Here is a 17,500-nt window from a genome sequence, read left to right on the forward strand (position 1 = left end):
TTTCCTCGTAGTCGCACGTTGCGTCACAACAACACGTCTTCGTTGCTACGGACAACGCAGCTTCCCCCCCCCCCGCCTGTCAATCATTTTACACCCGGCGGTCGGATCAATAAGCCTTCTTGTCCCCGACCTGAACCGGCGACACCGATCTGAAGTAAACGGTGCGCTTCGCCTCCTCCGCAGATCTTCAGCCAGGCGAACACGCCGGTGAAGCGCTGGCTGCTCAACTTCGCCGCCAAGAGAAAAGGTGCTGAGGTCAGCAGCGGGGTCATACGCAGCGACAGCGTCTGGGACAAGATCTTCTTCAGTAAGATTCAGGTAAACGCAGGTGGACTTCTATACAACCAGAGGAGTCGCCCCCTGGTGGGCAGGAGAGAGAATGCAGATTTAACACATGAAGCATAGACTTCTATACAACCAGAGGAGTCGCCCCCTGGTGGGCAGGAGAGAGAATGCAGCTTTAACACATGAAGCATAGACTTCTATACAACCAGAGAAGTGGCCCCCTGGTGGTCAGGAGAGAGAATGCAGCTTTAACACATGAAGCATAGACTTCTATACAACCAGAGGAGTCGCCCCCTGGTGGTCAGTAGAGAGAATGCAGCTTTAACACATGAAGCATAGACTTCTATACAACCAGAGGAGTCGCCCCCTGGTGGTCAGGAGAGAGAATGCAGATTTAACACATGAAGCATAGACTTCTATACAACCAGAGGAGTCGCCCCCTGGTGGTCAGGAGAGAGAATGCAGATTTAACACATGAAGCATAGACTTCTATACAACCAGAGGAGTCGCCCCCTGGTGGTCAGTAGAGAGAATGCAGCTTTAACACATGAAGCATAGACTTCTATACAACCAGAGGAGTCGCCCCCTGGTGGTCAGGAGAGAGAATGCAGATTTAACACATGAAGCATAGACTTCTATACAACCAGAGGAGTCGCCCCCTGGTGGTCAGGAGAGAGAATGCAGATTTAACACATGAAGCCTAGACTTCTATACAACCAGAGGAGTCGCCCCCTGGTGGTCAGTAGAGAGAATGCAGCTTTAACACATGAAGCATAGACTTCTATACAACCAGAGGAGTCGCCCCCTGGTGGGCAGGAGAGAGAATGCAGCTTTAACACATGAAGCATAGACTTCTATACAACCAGAGGAGTCGCCCCCTGGTGGTCAGTAGAGAGAATGCAGCTTTAACACATGAAGCATAGACTTCTATACAACCAGAGGAGTCGCCCCCTGGTGGGCAGGAGAGAGAATGCAGATTTAACACATGAAGCATAGACTTCTATACAACCAGAGGAGTCGCCCCCTGGTGGTCAGTAGAAAGAATGCAGCTTTAACACATGAAGCATAGACTTCTATACAACCAGAGGAGTCGCCCCCTGGTGGGCAGGAGAGAGAATGCAGATTTAACACATGAAGCATAGACTTCTATACAACCAGAGGAGTCGCCCCCTGGTGGGCAGGAGAGAGAATGCAGATTTAACACATGAAGCATAGACTTCTATACAACCAGAGGAGTCGCCCCCTGGTGGTCAGGAGAGAGAATGCAGATTTAACACATGAAGCATAGACTTCTATACAACCAGAGGAGTCGCCCCCTGGTGGTCAGTAGAGAGAATGCAAGTTTCGCTCGTCAGAAACAGAGGATGCCGCCTGGAATCGAATACAACCAATAAATCATGAGATTGTTGTTGTTTTTTAATGAATATCGTGATAGGAAACTAAAGAAAATAAAGAGCCCTCTGTTTCCTCTCTACAGGCCAGCCTCGGAGGACGACTGAGGATGATTATAACAGGGGCGGCTCCTACCTCGCCCAGTGTGCTGGGGTTCCTCAGAGCAGCACTGGGATGCCAGGTCAGACACACACACACACACACACACACACACACACACACACACACACACACACACACACACACACATACTAACTAACCCCAACCACATTATTTAGGCCCTAACGCAGTCCCTTATTAACCAAAACCTAGTTCTAACCCTAAATCTAAAAACTACGTTTTACATTGTGACCTGTAGCTTTAATAATAATAATAATAATATATTCTATTTGTATAGCGCTTTAAAAAAGTTTGGTAAAAAAACCATAAACAATATAACGATATCAACAAGAGGGATTACATAACAGTCACAGGGTTAAAAGCTGATTTTAAATAAATGAGTTTAAAGTTTCTATTTTGAGTTTTTTTTTTTACCTGTTCTTAGGTTGACCTCCTGGATATATATATATATATATATATATATATATATATATATATATATATATATATATATATGCTTCTACTCTCTGAATTTGTGGTTATTTCTTCAGGAAGTGACAGTGACAGCATGGTCTCCACGGTGATGGAGTAGCAGCCGGGGGGGCGGGGCTTAGAGAGGTACATACTGCCGTGCACTCGGCATGCAGTACATGCACATGTATAACCTCTCCTGTGTGTGTGTGTGTGTGTGTGTAGGTGTACGAGGCGTACGGCCAGACAGAGTGCACAGCTGGCTGCACCTTCACCACACCTGGAGACTGGACCCCAGGTGAGTGTCAGCGGTGATGTAACAGGCCCGGAGCCCGGATCCTCATCCTCCGCCGGACTCACTGAACTTGTTCACGTGACTGGAGGCTCGGGTCAAAGGTCGAAAAGTGAGGAGCCATGACTTAAAGAAACGGGGGTGCCCCCCCCCCCCCCCCCTCCTTGCTGTCATAATGTTTAATGGAGGTCACGATAGACTGTGAACCAGATAAGGACATAACCACTAAGCTCTTATCAAATCCGCTCCCTGTTTCATCTCACACAACTGGAGTGTGTGTGTGTGTGTGAGTGTGTGTGTGTGTGTGTGGGGGGGGGGGGGGGGGGCAAAAAGAAATAGCTGTTAGGTCACATTACGTAACAACGAGTCGGTACAGAAGTCAAACTGCTCATTTGTTTACTCTCTGTGGACAAAGATTTAAAGGGACAGTTCACCCCCAAAATCAAAGATATTTTTCTTTTCTTTCATACCGTGGTAAAAAAAACTTAACATATATTATATATATATATATATATATATATATATATATATATAATATATGTTGGAGAGAAGGCAGACATCTTTAGAAAACTTGGCAACTCACTAAAAACTATCTAAATAAATCCACGTATGGAGATGAAGAGATTTGAGTTTTTTCTAACATTAGAATTTTTCTTATTTAATTTATTTTTTGTCTTGAATCAGTAAATGATATATACGTGCTGCACTTTCAGAAACATTCATGAAACTTGACTCACAAAGCTGGCTAAAATAAATAGTCCAACGTCGCCCCCTGCTGGTTCAATGACGATACGGCATTATATATATTTGTAACTCAATTCTTTTGCATTGGATTCACATTAAGTTTTTTAAAATGTTTTTTCCTCTTCACATATTTGGTCGTACTACTTGATCATTATTGGACGGTCCAAGTCGAGACAACAGAAGGTCACCCGGTTGAGTGTTTGACTGTGTGGTTGTGACCCCGTGAACAGGTCACGTCGGGGCCCCGCTGCCGTGCAACCTCATCAAACTGGTGGACGTCCCCGAGAAGAACTACTTCGCCTCCAAGGAAGAAGGAGAGGTGAGTGGCCAGAAACATTGAACGACGGAGTGAGAACTGTAATCAAAGATGGAGGATCGAGGCCCGAGATACGAGGCGCGTGAAACGGCATTTAAGAAATATTTTATGCATTCTAGAGAATAGACAATAAAGTAAGAACATACATTTCCTTATAGGAATACAAATATCTGTATTTCCCTCTTATCCAGGTTTGTGTGAAGGGCTCAAACGTGTTCAAGGGCTACCTCAAAGACCCGGAGAGGACGGCCGAGACGCTGGACGCAGACGGCTGGCTTCACACCGGCGACATCGGCAAATGGCTGCCCGTACGTACACGCTAGCTCGGCCTCCGACTCTGGTTTTTCTTCTTCTCGCCATTCACTCGACCTCTCCTCCTCCGTTACAGAACGGCACGCTGAAGATCATCGACAGGAAGAAGCACATCTTCAAGTTGGCGCAGGGCGAGTACATCTCCCCCGAGAAGATCGAGAACATCTACATCAGGAGCGAACCCGTGACGCAGCTCTACGTTCACGGAGACAGCCTGCAGGCAGGGATACTGGCAAAAAAAAACACACACACAATGGTCTATAGCAAGCTAACGTCAAGAGGACAACATGGTGGAATGAGCAAGCTAACATTAACGAGCTAACTAGCAAGCTAACGTCAAGAGGACAACATGGTGGAACGAGCAAGCTAACATTAACAAGCTAACTAGCAAGCTAACGTCAGCAGGAAAACATGGTGGAATGAGCAAGCTAACATTAACGAGCTAACTAGCAAGCTAACGTCAAGAGGACAACATGGTGGAACGAGCAAGCTAACATTAACAAGCTAACTAGCAAGCTAACGTCAAGAGGACAACATGGTGGAACGAGCAAGCTAACATTAACAAGCTAACTAGCAAGCTAACGTCAAGAGGAAAACATGGTGGAATGAGCAAGCTAACATTAACGAGCTAACTAGCAAGCTAACGTCAAGAGGACAACATGGTGGAACGAGCAAGCTAACATTAACGAGCTAACTAGCAAGCTAACGTCAGCAGGAAAACATGGTGGAACTAGCAAGCTAACGTCAGCAGGAAAACATGGTGGAATGAGCAAGCTAACATTAACGAGCTAACTAGCAAGCTAACATTAACGAGCTAACTAGCAAGCTAACGTCAGCAGGAAAACATGGTGGAACTAGCAAGCTAACGTCAGCAGGAAAACATGGTGGAACTAGCAAGCTAACGTCAGCAGGAAAACATGGTGGAATGAGCAAGCTAACATTAACGAGCTAACTAGCAAGCTAACGTCAGCAGGAAAACATGGTGGAATCAGCAAGCTAACATTAACGAGCTAACTAGCAAGCTAACGTCAGCAGGAAAACATGGTGGAACTAGCAAGCTAACGTCAGCAGGAAAACATGGTGGAATGAGCAAGCTAACATTAACGAGCTAACTAGCAAGCTAACGTTAGCAGGAAAACATGGTGAATCAGCAAGCTAACATTAACGAGCTAACTAGCAAGCTAACATCAGCAGGAAAACATGGTGGAATGAGCAAGCTAACATTAACGAGCTAACTAGCAAGCTAACGTCAGCAGGAAAACATGGTGGAATGAGCACGCTAACATTAACGAGCTAACTAGCAAGCTAACTTCAGCAGGAAAACATGGTGGAAGTATCAAGCTAACGTCAGCAGGAAAACATGGTGGAATGAGCAAGCTAACATTAACGAGCTAACTAGCAAGCTAACGTCAGCAGGAAAACATGGTGGAATGAGCAAGCTAACATTAACGAGCTAACTAGCAAGCTAACGTCAGCAGGAAAACATGGTGGAATCAGCAAGCTAACATTAACGAGCTAACTAGCAAGCTAACGTCAGCAGGAAAACATGGTGGAACTAGCAAGCTAACGTCAGCAGGAAAACATGGTGGAACTAGCAAGCTAACGTCAGCAGGAAAACATGGTGGAATGAGCAAGCTAACATTAACGAGCTAACTAGCAAGCTAACGTCAGCAGGAAAACATGGTGGAATCAGCAAGCTAACATTAACGAGCTAACTAGCAAGCTAACATCAGCAGGAAAACATGGTGGAATGAGCAAGCTAACATTAACGAGCTAACTAGCAAGCTAACGTCAGCAGAAAAACATGGTGGAATGAGCACGCTAACATTAACGAGCTAACTAGCAAGCTAACGTCAGCAGGAAAACATGGTGGAAGTATCAAGCTAACGTCAGCAGGAAAACATGGTGGAATGAGCAAGCTAACATTAACGAGCTAACTAGCAAGCTAACGTCAGCAGGAAAACATGGTGGAACTAGCAAGCTAACATCAGCAGGAAAACATGGTGGAATGAGCAAGCTAACATTAACGAGCTAACTAGCAAGCTAACGTCAGCAGGAAAACATGGTGGAATGAGCATGCTAACATTAACGAGCTAATTAGCAAGCTAACGTCAGCAGGAAAACATGGTGGAACTATCAAGCTAACGTCAGCAGGAAAACATGGTGGAATGAGCAAGCTAACATTAACGAGCTAACTAGCGAGCAGTAACTAGTGTCTCCTTGGTTTGATCTCTGGTTATTGTGCTCCATCTTAAGCCAGGACAAACATTTTATAAACTGAATTGGTGTGCATCTTTTTTTATTTACTCCCCTTGTGTTCTGTGTTTGCTCTTCCCAGTCCTGTTTGGTGGGTATTGTGGTTCCCGACCCTGAAGTCATGCCTGAGTGGGCCAAGAAAAAAGGCATTTTCGGCACCTACAAGGACCTCTGTAAAAACACGGTAGGTGGCGCCTCAAAACGTCTCAAATGCCTCAAAATGTCTCAAATGCCTCAAAATGTCTCAAATGCCTCAAAACGTCTCAAAACGCCTCAAAATGCCTCAAAATGCCTCAAAATGCCTCAAAATGCCTCAAAACGCCGGCAATGACTTAATAACTTTCTTCTTTTTTGTCAACAGGAATTGAAGAAGGCCGTCCTTGAAGATCTGGTGCGTCTGGGCAAGGCCAGCGGCCTCCACTCGTTTGAGCAGGTATGTTTTTACAAAATTATACAAAATTATACCGGTGACATATTTATACTGCATTGTGCTTTTGTCCGATGTCGTGATTTAAGCAACCGCTTAGCAGAGAAATACCGTATATTAACGTTTTTTATGCTGAGATCTCTCATAATAATCCCTTAAATTACTCTTCTTAAAGTTCTATAACCCTTAAAGTAACTTTATTTCCGCTCTTTAAAAGGTGAAGAACATCTACATCCACAGCGAGATGTTCTCCATCACCAACGGCCTCCTGACCCCGACGCTGAAGGCCAAGAGGCCCGAGCTGAAGGAGTTCTTCAAGGAGAAGATCGACCGGCTCTACGACGGCATCTCCATGTGAAGGCCGGCCCCGACCTCATTTCTCCTGCTTTTGACCCTCTTGACCCCGCGGTGGGACAAAGACGTGACACCTTAGGCTTCAAACGTGCTTTTGGAAAAGCAAGCCAAACCCCGACCCCCCTTTGCTTTTTGGAAGATTTAAAAATGCCCCAGAAAAAAACAAAAACAAATCAAAGAAATAAAGTGGAATCTGATACACATTCTTATGTGTATTTTTGTGTTTGTGTATGCATTCACTGTGAGAAAGCATATGTTAAAAAAGAAAATCATTTAGCCTGTGAGCTGGATTTCATTGAGATGTGAACTTTCCATGCTGCAGAAAGAGCAAATCAATAAGCAGACGTGGTGCGTTTCAAGTGTTGCCCAGCAGGGGGCGGTGTCGAGCGGCCAACACGACAAACAAAGCACGGCCGTCAGTTGAATTTCACTTTATCTCTTAGTTTGATTTGTTCAATTTAAAGCTACTCTGAGGAACCTTTATCTGGTCTCCCTTTAGTCCTGATCCTCTATATGGCTTTTCATAATTTGTCAGGACCAACGGACCGTCTGTTTCTTTAGTTATTCTTTCATTAGAGCTCAGACTCCAGCAGAGAACAGTCCACCGTGGACAGATCCAGCAGAGACCAGTCCACCGTGGACAGATCCAGCAGAGACCAGTCCACCGTGGACAGACCCAGATCCAGCAGAGACCAGTCCACCGTGGACAGACCCAGATCCAGCAGAGACCCGTCCACCGTGGACAGATTTGCTGCAGCCTCGGATCGCATTCAGAGGTTCCCGTGGGAGGGGGAGAGCTCAGCTCCCGGCAGCAGCAGCGTCTCCTCCTCCTCCTTCTCCTCCTCCTCCTCCTCCTCCTCCTCCTCCTCCTCCTCTCTGGGAGCCGACATCACGCTGCTGGAGACCCAGGACCAGGACTGAGCGGGGCAGACTGTCAGACCCCGCTGCAGTAAAATGAGAGTGTTTTTCTAAAAGGACCCTGGTGCTCAGAAACACTTCCACTTTTGTCCACAGGGGGCGCCAGAACCAACACAGAATAAAAGTTCCTCGTAGTAGCTTTAAGCATTTTAAATCTTCATTTGAATCGCCTCCTGCTGTCCACCCAAACGAAACGTCCATCAGCACCTTTATGTTGAACGGTCCACTCCACCACTTCCTGTTTCTCCTCCATCGGTTTTAAAACCCGCCAGCCAAACAAGACCTTAATCCACCGTTTGGACCACAAAGACGTGAATAATGGACTTCACCCTCAGTGGAAAACCCCCGATGAGTTCCTCCTGATCGGACCCGACGAAGACGAAACCTCCTTCAAGCCACGGCGTCGTGCAATTTGACCCCGAAGCCAACGCCGTCGCGTCCCTGAGGTCAGAACCACGAGAACCGGGCAGAGCCGGCGGCTCCACGCCTTGACGAACCGCCGCCGACTCCATCCGGACGCTCGAGGACCGCCACGAAATCCCACGAGGTTCACGTCCTGCGAGTTCACATCCCGCGAGTTCAAATCCCGTGAGGTTCACGTCCCGCGAGTTCACGTCTCGCGAGGTTCAAGTCCCGCGAGGTTCACGTCCCGCGAGTTCACGTCCCGCGAGGTTCACGTCCCGCGAGGTTCAAGTCCCGCGAGGTTCACGTCCCGCGAGGTTCACGTCCCACGAGGTTCAAGTCCCGCGAGGTTCACGTCCCACGAGGTTCAAGTCCCGCGAGTTCACGTCCCGCGAGGTTCAAGTCCCGCGAGTTCACGTCCCGCGAGTTCACGTCCCGCGAGGTTCACGTCCCACGAGGTTCACGTCCCACGAGGTTCATCAAGTCACCCGTGGTTTTTTGTTTTTTAGTGCATGCTCCTCGTTTTTTGATTGTGACGGGCTGTAACAATCACGGAGGTTCGCTCACGCTCTCAATCGCCGACATCTTTCTTTTTCATCCGTCCTTTGTACGTCCGGTGAAGAGAAAAACAACAGAACAAGAAGAAGAAGAAGAAAAAAAAAAGAGATAATCCAAAACCAGGGCTCGATGCATGCAGTCTGCCCTGCGATGCTAGCACCGGTAGCACCGTTAGCTTTGATGCCGGTTGTACGCAGCACCCGCTGCTAGTGCGACGCTTTGCAATGTAGGCAAAGCTGGTGATTTCCACTCACTGGATGGAAAACACGTCGACTTTTAAACAAAATAAACACTTTTCTTTGTTGAGTTTTTTGGAGGGGGTTTACACATAGAAGTAATGTATAGGCTTTTTAAGTTGATTACCGTCCCGAAGCATAAACAATGTGGATGTACATAAATGAGGACAGCTAGATGTAAGCATATTTATTAAAATCAATGGTTTGAACGGATTTTTTTCTTTCTCTCTTATTGCGTGTAGTGAGATGAATTGTACCTATTTATTTATCTATTCTGCTGTAAACAATGGAATCAGCACCATATCGTTGTAATGATTGAGTGCAGCAATAGGGACGAGGGAGGGCGGGGCATCGGGCGAGGGGCCGCGAAATAAAAGATATCCTGGAATGATTTTAACCGAGTGTCTCTGTTCTTTATTTTTTTACTGTGTTTTTTGTTGTTGTTTTCTTCGGAAAAAGTTTCCCCCGGAAGTATTCGCAAAAAACGTAACTTTGAAGACGCAGATTGTTTACCAACAAACATTTGTATTAAATTAAATTAAATTAAATTAAATTCATCACAGTTTACAAAGTAAAGGTCCTGCATTCAAGACTTATTTTTTTAAACGAGTGACATAGCCTATTGTCATTTATTTAATTATTCTATTACCAGAACATCAGTGCATGAGTAATATTTTATTTGTATTCATTTTTATTTATTTATTGTTTAATTATTCATCTGTTTTTGTTTGTTTTGATAAAAGTAACCAACATAAAGAGGAGTACACTTTTAGTAATTCATAACATTCACATGTTCACACCAAAACAACCTAAATAAAGATCAAGGTACTTTTCTTTGTGTACTTTCCGTATCTCTGTGAACACACATCAAATACACATATACACGTGTGTGTGTGTGTGTGCGTGTGTTTGTGTGTGTGTGTGGGGGCATGTGTGTGTGTGCGAGTGTGTTTGTGTGTGTGCGTTTATTTATGTGTGTGTTGTGTGTGTGTGTGTGTTTGTGTGTGTGCGTGTATCTGTGTGTGCGTGTGTTTGTGTGTGTGCGTTTATTTATGTGTGTGTGTTGTGTGTGTGTGTGTGTGTGTGTTTGTGTGTGTGTGTGTTTGTGTGTGTGTGTGTGGGCATGTGTGTGTGTGTGTGGGCATGTGTGTGTGCGCGCGTGTGTTTGTGTGTGTGCGTGTATCTGTGTGTGCTTGTGTTTGTGTGTGTGTGTAAAAAGTCTCACATTTTTTAACGCTACCTAATTTCTTTATTTATATATATTTTTTTTCATCACAATGGCGGAAATGGGCATCCTTCTTAATAATAATAATAATAATAATAATGCATTCTATTTGTAAGGCACTCTTCTTTAAAAAAAAGACTTCCGTCGAAGACTTTCAAAATAAAACAATAACAACACAACTCCAGTGGGCGTGGCTTTAAGTCGCCACCGGCAGCCGACCGAGGCCGCAGGTGCGCTCGGTTGCTAAGCACCGCACAGAGAACCGAGAGGGCAACGTGTCCGGGGCTTCGGCAGCCGTTATCTTAACCGTCTTTAACACCCGGTCAGCCGCGGCTCCTCCGGCGTTCAGGAGCTCCGTTTCAACCGGAAATGGGTCGGCACCGGTACCGAGGGGCTCGAGGCGGCGATGCGCCCAACCAACGCGACACACCCGTGAAAGCGTCACTGAGCAGACGAGACAGTAAGAACATGTTTATTTATTATAAAGGAAGTACATGATGCACCATCACTGGGGTCAGAGTCCGCTTGTTTACATTGAACTAGACTTTAATGAATTACTTTATATATTTAATACATACACAACTCTCAGTGTGCAGGAGACGTGTGCACAACCGTCATAAAGATATTCCAGAGGAGCCCGAGGAGGAGGATCCAGTCCCGGTGTTTGTGAGTAGGAACTTTGACATCTATTATTTTCATAATAATAATAATAATAATAACAATGGCATGCCACAAACCTAATAAAACTCACACGGCTTCTCATGTCTTTCTGGGATTCAATAATATTTAATTCCAATATCTGGGTTTCAATAATATCAACTTCTGGGTTTCAAGAATATTTAATTCCAATTTCTGGGATGCGAGAATATTTAATTTCAATTTCTGGGATGCGAGAATATTTAATTCCAACTTCTGGGATGCGAGAATATTTAATTCCAACTTCTGGGATGCGAGAATATTTAATTCCAATTTCTGGGATGCGAGAATATTTAATTTCAATTTCTGGGATGCGAGAATATTTAATTCCAATTTCTGGGATGCGAGAATATATAATTCCAATTTCTGGGATGCTAGAATATTTAATTCCAATTTCTGGGATGCGAGAATATTTAATTCCAATTTCTGGGATGCGAGAATATATAATTCCAATTTCTGGGATGCTAGAATATTTCATTCCAATTTCTGGGATGCGAGAATATTTAATTTCAATTTCTGGGATGCGAGAATATTTAATTCCAATTTCTGGGATGCGAGAATATATAATTCCAATTTCTGGGATGCGAGAATATTTAATTCCAATTTCTGGGATGCGAGAATATTTAATTCCAATTTCTGGGATGCGAGAATATTTAATTCCAATTTCTGGGATGCGAGAATATTTAATTTCAATTTCTGGGATGCGAGAATATTTAATTCCAATTTCTGGGATGCGAGAATATTTAATTCCAATTTCTGGGATGCGAGAATATATAATTCCAATTTCTGGGATGCTAGAATATTTAATTCCAATTTCTGGGATGCGAGAATATTTAATTTCAATTTCTGGGATGCGAGAATATTTAATTCCAATTTCTGGGATGCGAGAATATATAATTCCAATTTCTGGGATGCTAGAATATTTAATTCCAATTTCTGGGATGCGAGAATATTTAATTCCAATTTCTGGGATGCGAGAATATATAATTCCAATTTCTGGGATGCTAGAATATTTCAATTCCAATTTCTGGGATGCGAGAATATTTAATTTCAATTTCTGGGATGCGAGAATATTTAATTCCAATTTCTGGGATGCGAGAATATTTAATTCCAATTTCTGGGATGCGAGAATATTTAATTCCAATTTCTGGGATGCGAGAATATTTAATTTCAATTTCTGGGATGCGAGAATATTTAATTTCAATTTCTGGGATGCGAGAATATTTAATTCCAATTTCTGGGATGCGAGAATATTTAATTCCAATTTCTGGGATGCGAGAATATTTAATTCCAATTTCTGGGATGCGAGAATATTTAATTCCAATTTCTGGGATGCGAGAATATATAATTCCAATTTCTGGGATGCGAGAATATTTAATTCCAATTTCTGGGATGCGAGAATATTTAATTCCAATTTCTGGGATGCGAGAATATATAATTCCAATTTCTGGGATGCTAGAATATTTAATTCCAATTTCTGGGATGCGAGAATATTTAATTCCAATTTCTGGGATGCGAGAATATTTAATTCCAATTTCTGGGATGCGAGAATATATAATTCCAATTTCTGGGATGCTAGAATATTTAATTCCAATTTCTGGGATGCGAGAATATTTAATTTCAATTTCTGGGATGCGAGAATATTTAATTCCAATTTCTGGGATGCGAGAATATATAATTCCAATTTCTGGGATGCTAGAATATTTAATTCCAATTTCTGGGATGCGAGAATATTTAATTCCAATTTCTGGGATGCGAGAATATATAATTCCAATTTCTGGGATGCGAGAATATTTAATTCCAATTTCTGGGATGCGAGAATATTTAATTCCAATTTCTGGGATGCGAGAATATTTAATTTCAATTTCTGGGATGCTAGAATATTTAATTCCAATTTCTGGGATGCGAGAATATTTAATTCCAATTTCTGGGATGCGAGAATATATAATTCCAATTTCTGGGATGCTAGAATATTTAATTCCAATTTCTGGGATGCGAGAATATTTAATTTCAATTTCTGGGATGCGAGAATATTTAATTCCAATTTCTGGGATGCGAGAATATTTAATTTCAATTTCTGGGATGCTAGAATATTTAATTCCAATTTCTGGGATGCGAGAATATTTAATTCCAATTTCTGGGATGCGAGAATATATAATTCCAATTTCTGGGATGCTAGAATATTTAATTCCAATTTCTGGGATGCGAGAATATTTAATTTCAATTTCTGGGATGCTAGAATATTTAATTCCAATTTCTGGGATGCGAGAATATTTAATTCCAATTTCTGGGATGCGAGAATATATAATTCCAATTTCTGGGATGCTAGAATATTTAATTCCAATTTCTGGGATGCGAGAATATTTAATTCCAATTTCTGGGATGCGAGAATATTTAATTTCAATTTCTGGGATGCGAGAATATTTAATTCCAATTTCTGGGATGCGAGAATATTTAATTTCAATTTCTGGGATGCTAGAATATTTAATTCCAATTTCTGGGATGCGAGAATATTTAATTCCAATTTCTGGGATGCGAGAATATATAATTCCAATTTCTGGGATGCTAGAATATTTAATTCCAATTTTGAAAGGTTCCTCAAAACGTTTTATGTTTTCTCTCTCTCTCTCTCACACTCTCTCTCTCTCTCTCTCTCTCTCTCTCTCTCTCTCTCTCTCAGTCACCAGCCAGTCACCCGGCCGAGCAGACGACTCCCGGGTCAGAGGCCTTTACAGTCGGTGAAAGGCCGATTAAGGTCACCACGCAAAACCTCACGGTGACTCTGGAGAGCATCGCATCTTCTGACGCAACGTTCAGCTTGGAGGAGGAGGAGGAGGAGGAGGAGGAGGAGGAGGAGGAGGAGGAGGAGGAGGAGGAGGAGGAGGAGGAGGAGGAGGAGGAGGAGGAGGACTGTTACTCCTCTGCAACCTCCAGCAGCAGTCTTTCCTCCCCAGAGATCTTCAGAAGAGTCAGCTATGGTGTGTGTGTGTAATTAATTAATCCACAACCATAAATATGAAGTTATTATATTCTGTTTTTAATCTTCCTTCCTCCCCTCAGCGGAGACGTTGGCCTCCTCCAAGGAGCTGCTGGGTCTCCATCTCCACTCGAAGAACTCCACCTTGCTGGACTTGAGCCACGCCGAGAGCATCCGCAGGCACCACTCACCCAACCTCTCCAACATCATCGGTAATGAGCACAATCGGAATGATACATTCATTTGGATAGCGCTTTAAAAGGTACTGAAAGGCACTTTATATGGTGAAAAACAGATAAGAGGGAGAAAATACCATACACGGTTATTATATCTAGAAAGAAATTATGATAATGAAAATCTAAATTTGAAATAAATAAATAAAACATACAGTATATTAGCAGTTGGTCAGTTGTAGCTTACGGTGGATTCTGAGAAGTACATATAAATACATTTAAATAATATGAGAAAAAAATAAGAAAAGTGTGCAGTTTGGGCCTTTTCACAACTGTAAAAATCCGATTTAAAGAAGTAATATATATTTATTTATATATAATATATATATATAAATATATTCACATTTTTATTTATCTATTTTATTTTATTTATTTTTATATTACTAATTGTCATTTCAACCACTGACAGACTGATAATAACTTCTCATTTGTCTGCAGGAGCTTCATCAATTCTTACTGAGAAGAACTGTGAGATCAAGTGAGTTTGGAAAAGTCACTTAAAATGCAGTCCTTTCTATATATAATATATAGTATTATAATATAAGTCCTTTCCTAAATATATAATACAAATGATAAAAGCTGGTTGAATTGCCGTCTGTTCCCTTTTGAAGCAAACACAGAGGACCTGAAGCTGAGACCAAAATACCAGCCGACCCATTTAACTCGGGTAAAAGACTCTGAACTCCACCAATGCACCGAATACCCACGCCATCTAAATAATGTCGTTTCTTTTTCTTTTTTAAAATCCTCATTCTGCAGAGAAGTGGAAAACCCCACCAACAGTAAGAAAGCCACCAAACTTTAATAATAGTTTTAAAAATCCAAAGCAAAGAAGCATCACGGGTGTGAGTCTCCTCCCTCAGCTCCCCGACAGAAGAAGGCCCATCGTGTACAGGAAGAAGGTCTGTTTCAAGAGCCCCGTCGCGATGGAGCTCCCGGAACCGGACCGCGGCCCGCCGAAGGCCACGTTCTTCGACTTCATGGACCGCGCTGACAGGGACGCGTTCTTCAGGAGGATGAGCGCGAGGAGCGAGGCGCTCGCAGGTGCTCCTTCGTTTCCTGTCGACGTTATCGAGGACGAGGCTCCGTCTGCAATGTGATATATATATATATTTATAGATGTGAAATATCCTGTAAAAATAATATTCTGTGTCGGAAAGAGAAAATGTAAAAGTGTTTGTAAATATATATTTTAAAGAGGATATTTCAGAGGGATGCCATGAACTGTGTGTATATATATATATATATATATATATATATGGAACTTATTATTTTATTTTATTACATAACCTGCTGCACAAACTGCACGTCTGGTTGTGAAAATGCACTCAAACCAGCCCCCTGGATTTCCTTTTTTATTGTTTTATTATTAAAAAAACCCAAAAGTGTCATGCGCAGAACGACCACTAGATGTCAGCCGTGCATTCTCCTAAACGGCCATCTTTCTTCTCTCCTCTGCTGACTGATTTTTTTTTTCCTCCATTTTTCCATGTGAAATATGTGTTGCATGTGTTGCATCTGCGTGCACGAGCCCACGTAATCTGAATATTTAACCCGAGCTAAACAAAGTTAAAAGATTTGAAAGTTTGTTTTACTTTGCGGGCGTCTTTGGTTGTGAGTTATCTGTCTTTCTACACTTCTAAAAAAAAAAAACATGACTTTATTAATTTACAATAAATGTATAAATTAAATAAATCTGTACATCCTGAATCTCTTCTCAGGTGGAAAGCACAGCAGTCGCAACTTTGTCTTGATGTCTGTGAATATATTTGGTTGTTTTGTGAGTTAATTTCATATTATATTCTATTTCATTGTCTATATTGTGCTTTTTTTAATATGTATATCTTTTATATTGCTTTACCCGTATCTAAAAAAAATTCTGCAGTAGCGAAAATGTTTTCCTTTAAATAATAAAAGATTAATAAAATATCTACATCTATGTCATGCAGTCACGATTCCTAACAAAAAACATCAACACAGCGAGAAAAAGAAGAAAAAGAAGAAGAAAGAAAAAAAAATCCACTTGACCACGTGGTACCGGAGCTAAAAATAACCAACCAATCAGGTAATTTCTAGTTGCAAGCGGCATCCGGGCATCCAATCAGAAAAATTTAGCGTGTTACCAAGCAGCTCCCCGTGACTAAAGCCTGTCATATGACTGTGACACCCATGGAGACGGTTACAAGGAACAAGATCGGCTCTCGGATTTAAAAACAACAACAACAAGAAAAGAAAAGGGACGAAAACAAATCCCGGACCGACTTTATGTGTCTGCCGGGTCCGACATGCCTCCGACTCTCTTCCAGAAACTTTTCAACAAGAGGAATGCGTTTTCGTCGCCGCCCCCGAGATGCAGCAAAGGGGACCCCGCGTTCAGGTAGCCCCCTTCGCGTGTTTACGTGTGTGTGTGTGTGTGTGTGTGTGACGTACGTTAACGGCCGTGTACGACTCTCACCGTGTTTTTATTCGGTGTAGTTTTTGTTGTTAATTTAAAAAAAAAATGAAGAAAATCGATTCAAGGCGAAACGTGTGGTTAGCTAACGTGGTGCTGTTAGCCCAGACAGACGTTAGCGGCGGAGGGGGGGGGGGGGGCTGCTGCTGCACGCGCTGCACGCACTGCACGCGCTCAGTCCTAGCAAACCTCGCTCGCTCGCGCGCGCGTGCTGTCTTGTTATAAAGTGGTAATAACGCTTCCTGGAGCGTGGTACCAACGGCTAATCGGTGTCCTCTCTTTCCCCCCTTTGTCCCCTTTTTTGCGTTGCTCCGGTAACGGCAGTGGGAGCACGAGACAGTAACGGTTACGGTCAGTCTGGTGCTCCCCGAGAACTTGGAGCCCAGGAGGAGGACACAGCGTGCTCTGTGTGTGTAGCCCCCCCCCATGTGATCACTGTAGTCGGTCACTGATCGACAGAGCCTGGATCAGTGACCGACTACATTATAAATTAATAATAATAATGTTAACGTGCGTTATGCGACATGTTATAGGTGACACCAGGGATATAAAGATGGTGTCCTTTAAAATGCATTTGTGTAGCTAAACAATACAAATGCCTCCAATATGTCTCGTTCATGTACCAGTGATGATGGAATCCTAATTTTAACAACACACTGTGCACTAGCTCCAGGCATAACATAATATTGACATGTATAACTTTGATTTATGAAGCACATTTCAATACACATTTTACATTAAAAAAAATCAAAGTAAATTAACAACAGTTAATATTAATTAGAGGGGGAGAGACAGTGTTTTTTTTTTATTTTTTAAAGTGAGTCTCACGGAGAGATTTAAAGGAAGTTCTGCCTC

At 42.8% G+C, this 17,500-nt stretch overlaps 2 protein-coding genes across 7 annotated transcripts in view; both read left to right on the plus strand.

Annotated features, from left to right (window-relative positions):
• Window positions 1-7,151, plus strand: part of acsl6 (acyl-CoA synthetase long chain family member 6) — a 37,343-nt gene extending 30,192 nt beyond the window's left edge. For 4 of the 5 annotated variants that reach the window (XM_034551157.1, XM_034551159.1, XM_034551155.1 and 1 more), the window contains 9 exons: window positions 184-318; window positions 1,763-1,858; window positions 2,473-2,545; window positions 3,514-3,602; window positions 3,791-3,907; window positions 3,988-4,131; window positions 6,250-6,351; window positions 6,529-6,600; window positions 6,812-7,103. In XM_034551157.1, the coding sequence (XP_034407048.1) occupies window positions 184-318; window positions 1,763-1,858; window positions 2,473-2,545; window positions 3,514-3,602; window positions 3,791-3,907; window positions 3,988-4,131; window positions 6,250-6,351; window positions 6,529-6,600; window positions 6,812-6,952 (969 nt within the window). In that variant the 3' untranslated portion in view covers window positions 6,953-7,103. Of the gene's footprint in view, window positions 1-183; window positions 319-1,762; window positions 1,859-2,472; window positions 2,546-3,513; window positions 3,603-3,790; window positions 3,908-3,987; window positions 4,132-6,249; window positions 6,352-6,528; window positions 6,601-6,811 lie in introns of all 5 variants that reach the window. The other variant, XM_034551154.1, reaches the window with a different exon arrangement.
• Window positions 7,152-16,334: 9,183 nt separating this feature from the next.
• Window positions 16,335-17,500, plus strand: part of fnip1 (folliculin interacting protein 1) — a 24,189-nt gene continuing 23,023 nt past the window's right edge. For both annotated transcript variants that reach the window (XM_034549746.1, XM_034549747.1), the window contains exon 1: window positions 16,335-16,570. In XM_034549746.1, the coding sequence (XP_034405637.1) occupies window positions 16,479-16,570 (92 nt within the window). In that variant the 5' untranslated portion in view covers window positions 16,335-16,478. The remainder of the gene's footprint in view (window positions 16,571-17,500) is intronic.

Source organism: Cyclopterus lumpus, chromosome 14, assembly GCF_009769545.1.
Source record: "Cyclopterus lumpus isolate fCycLum1 chromosome 14, fCycLum1.pri, whole genome shotgun sequence".
NCBI classification, from domain to species: Eukaryota; Metazoa; Chordata; class Actinopteri; order Perciformes; family Cyclopteridae; genus Cyclopterus; species Cyclopterus lumpus.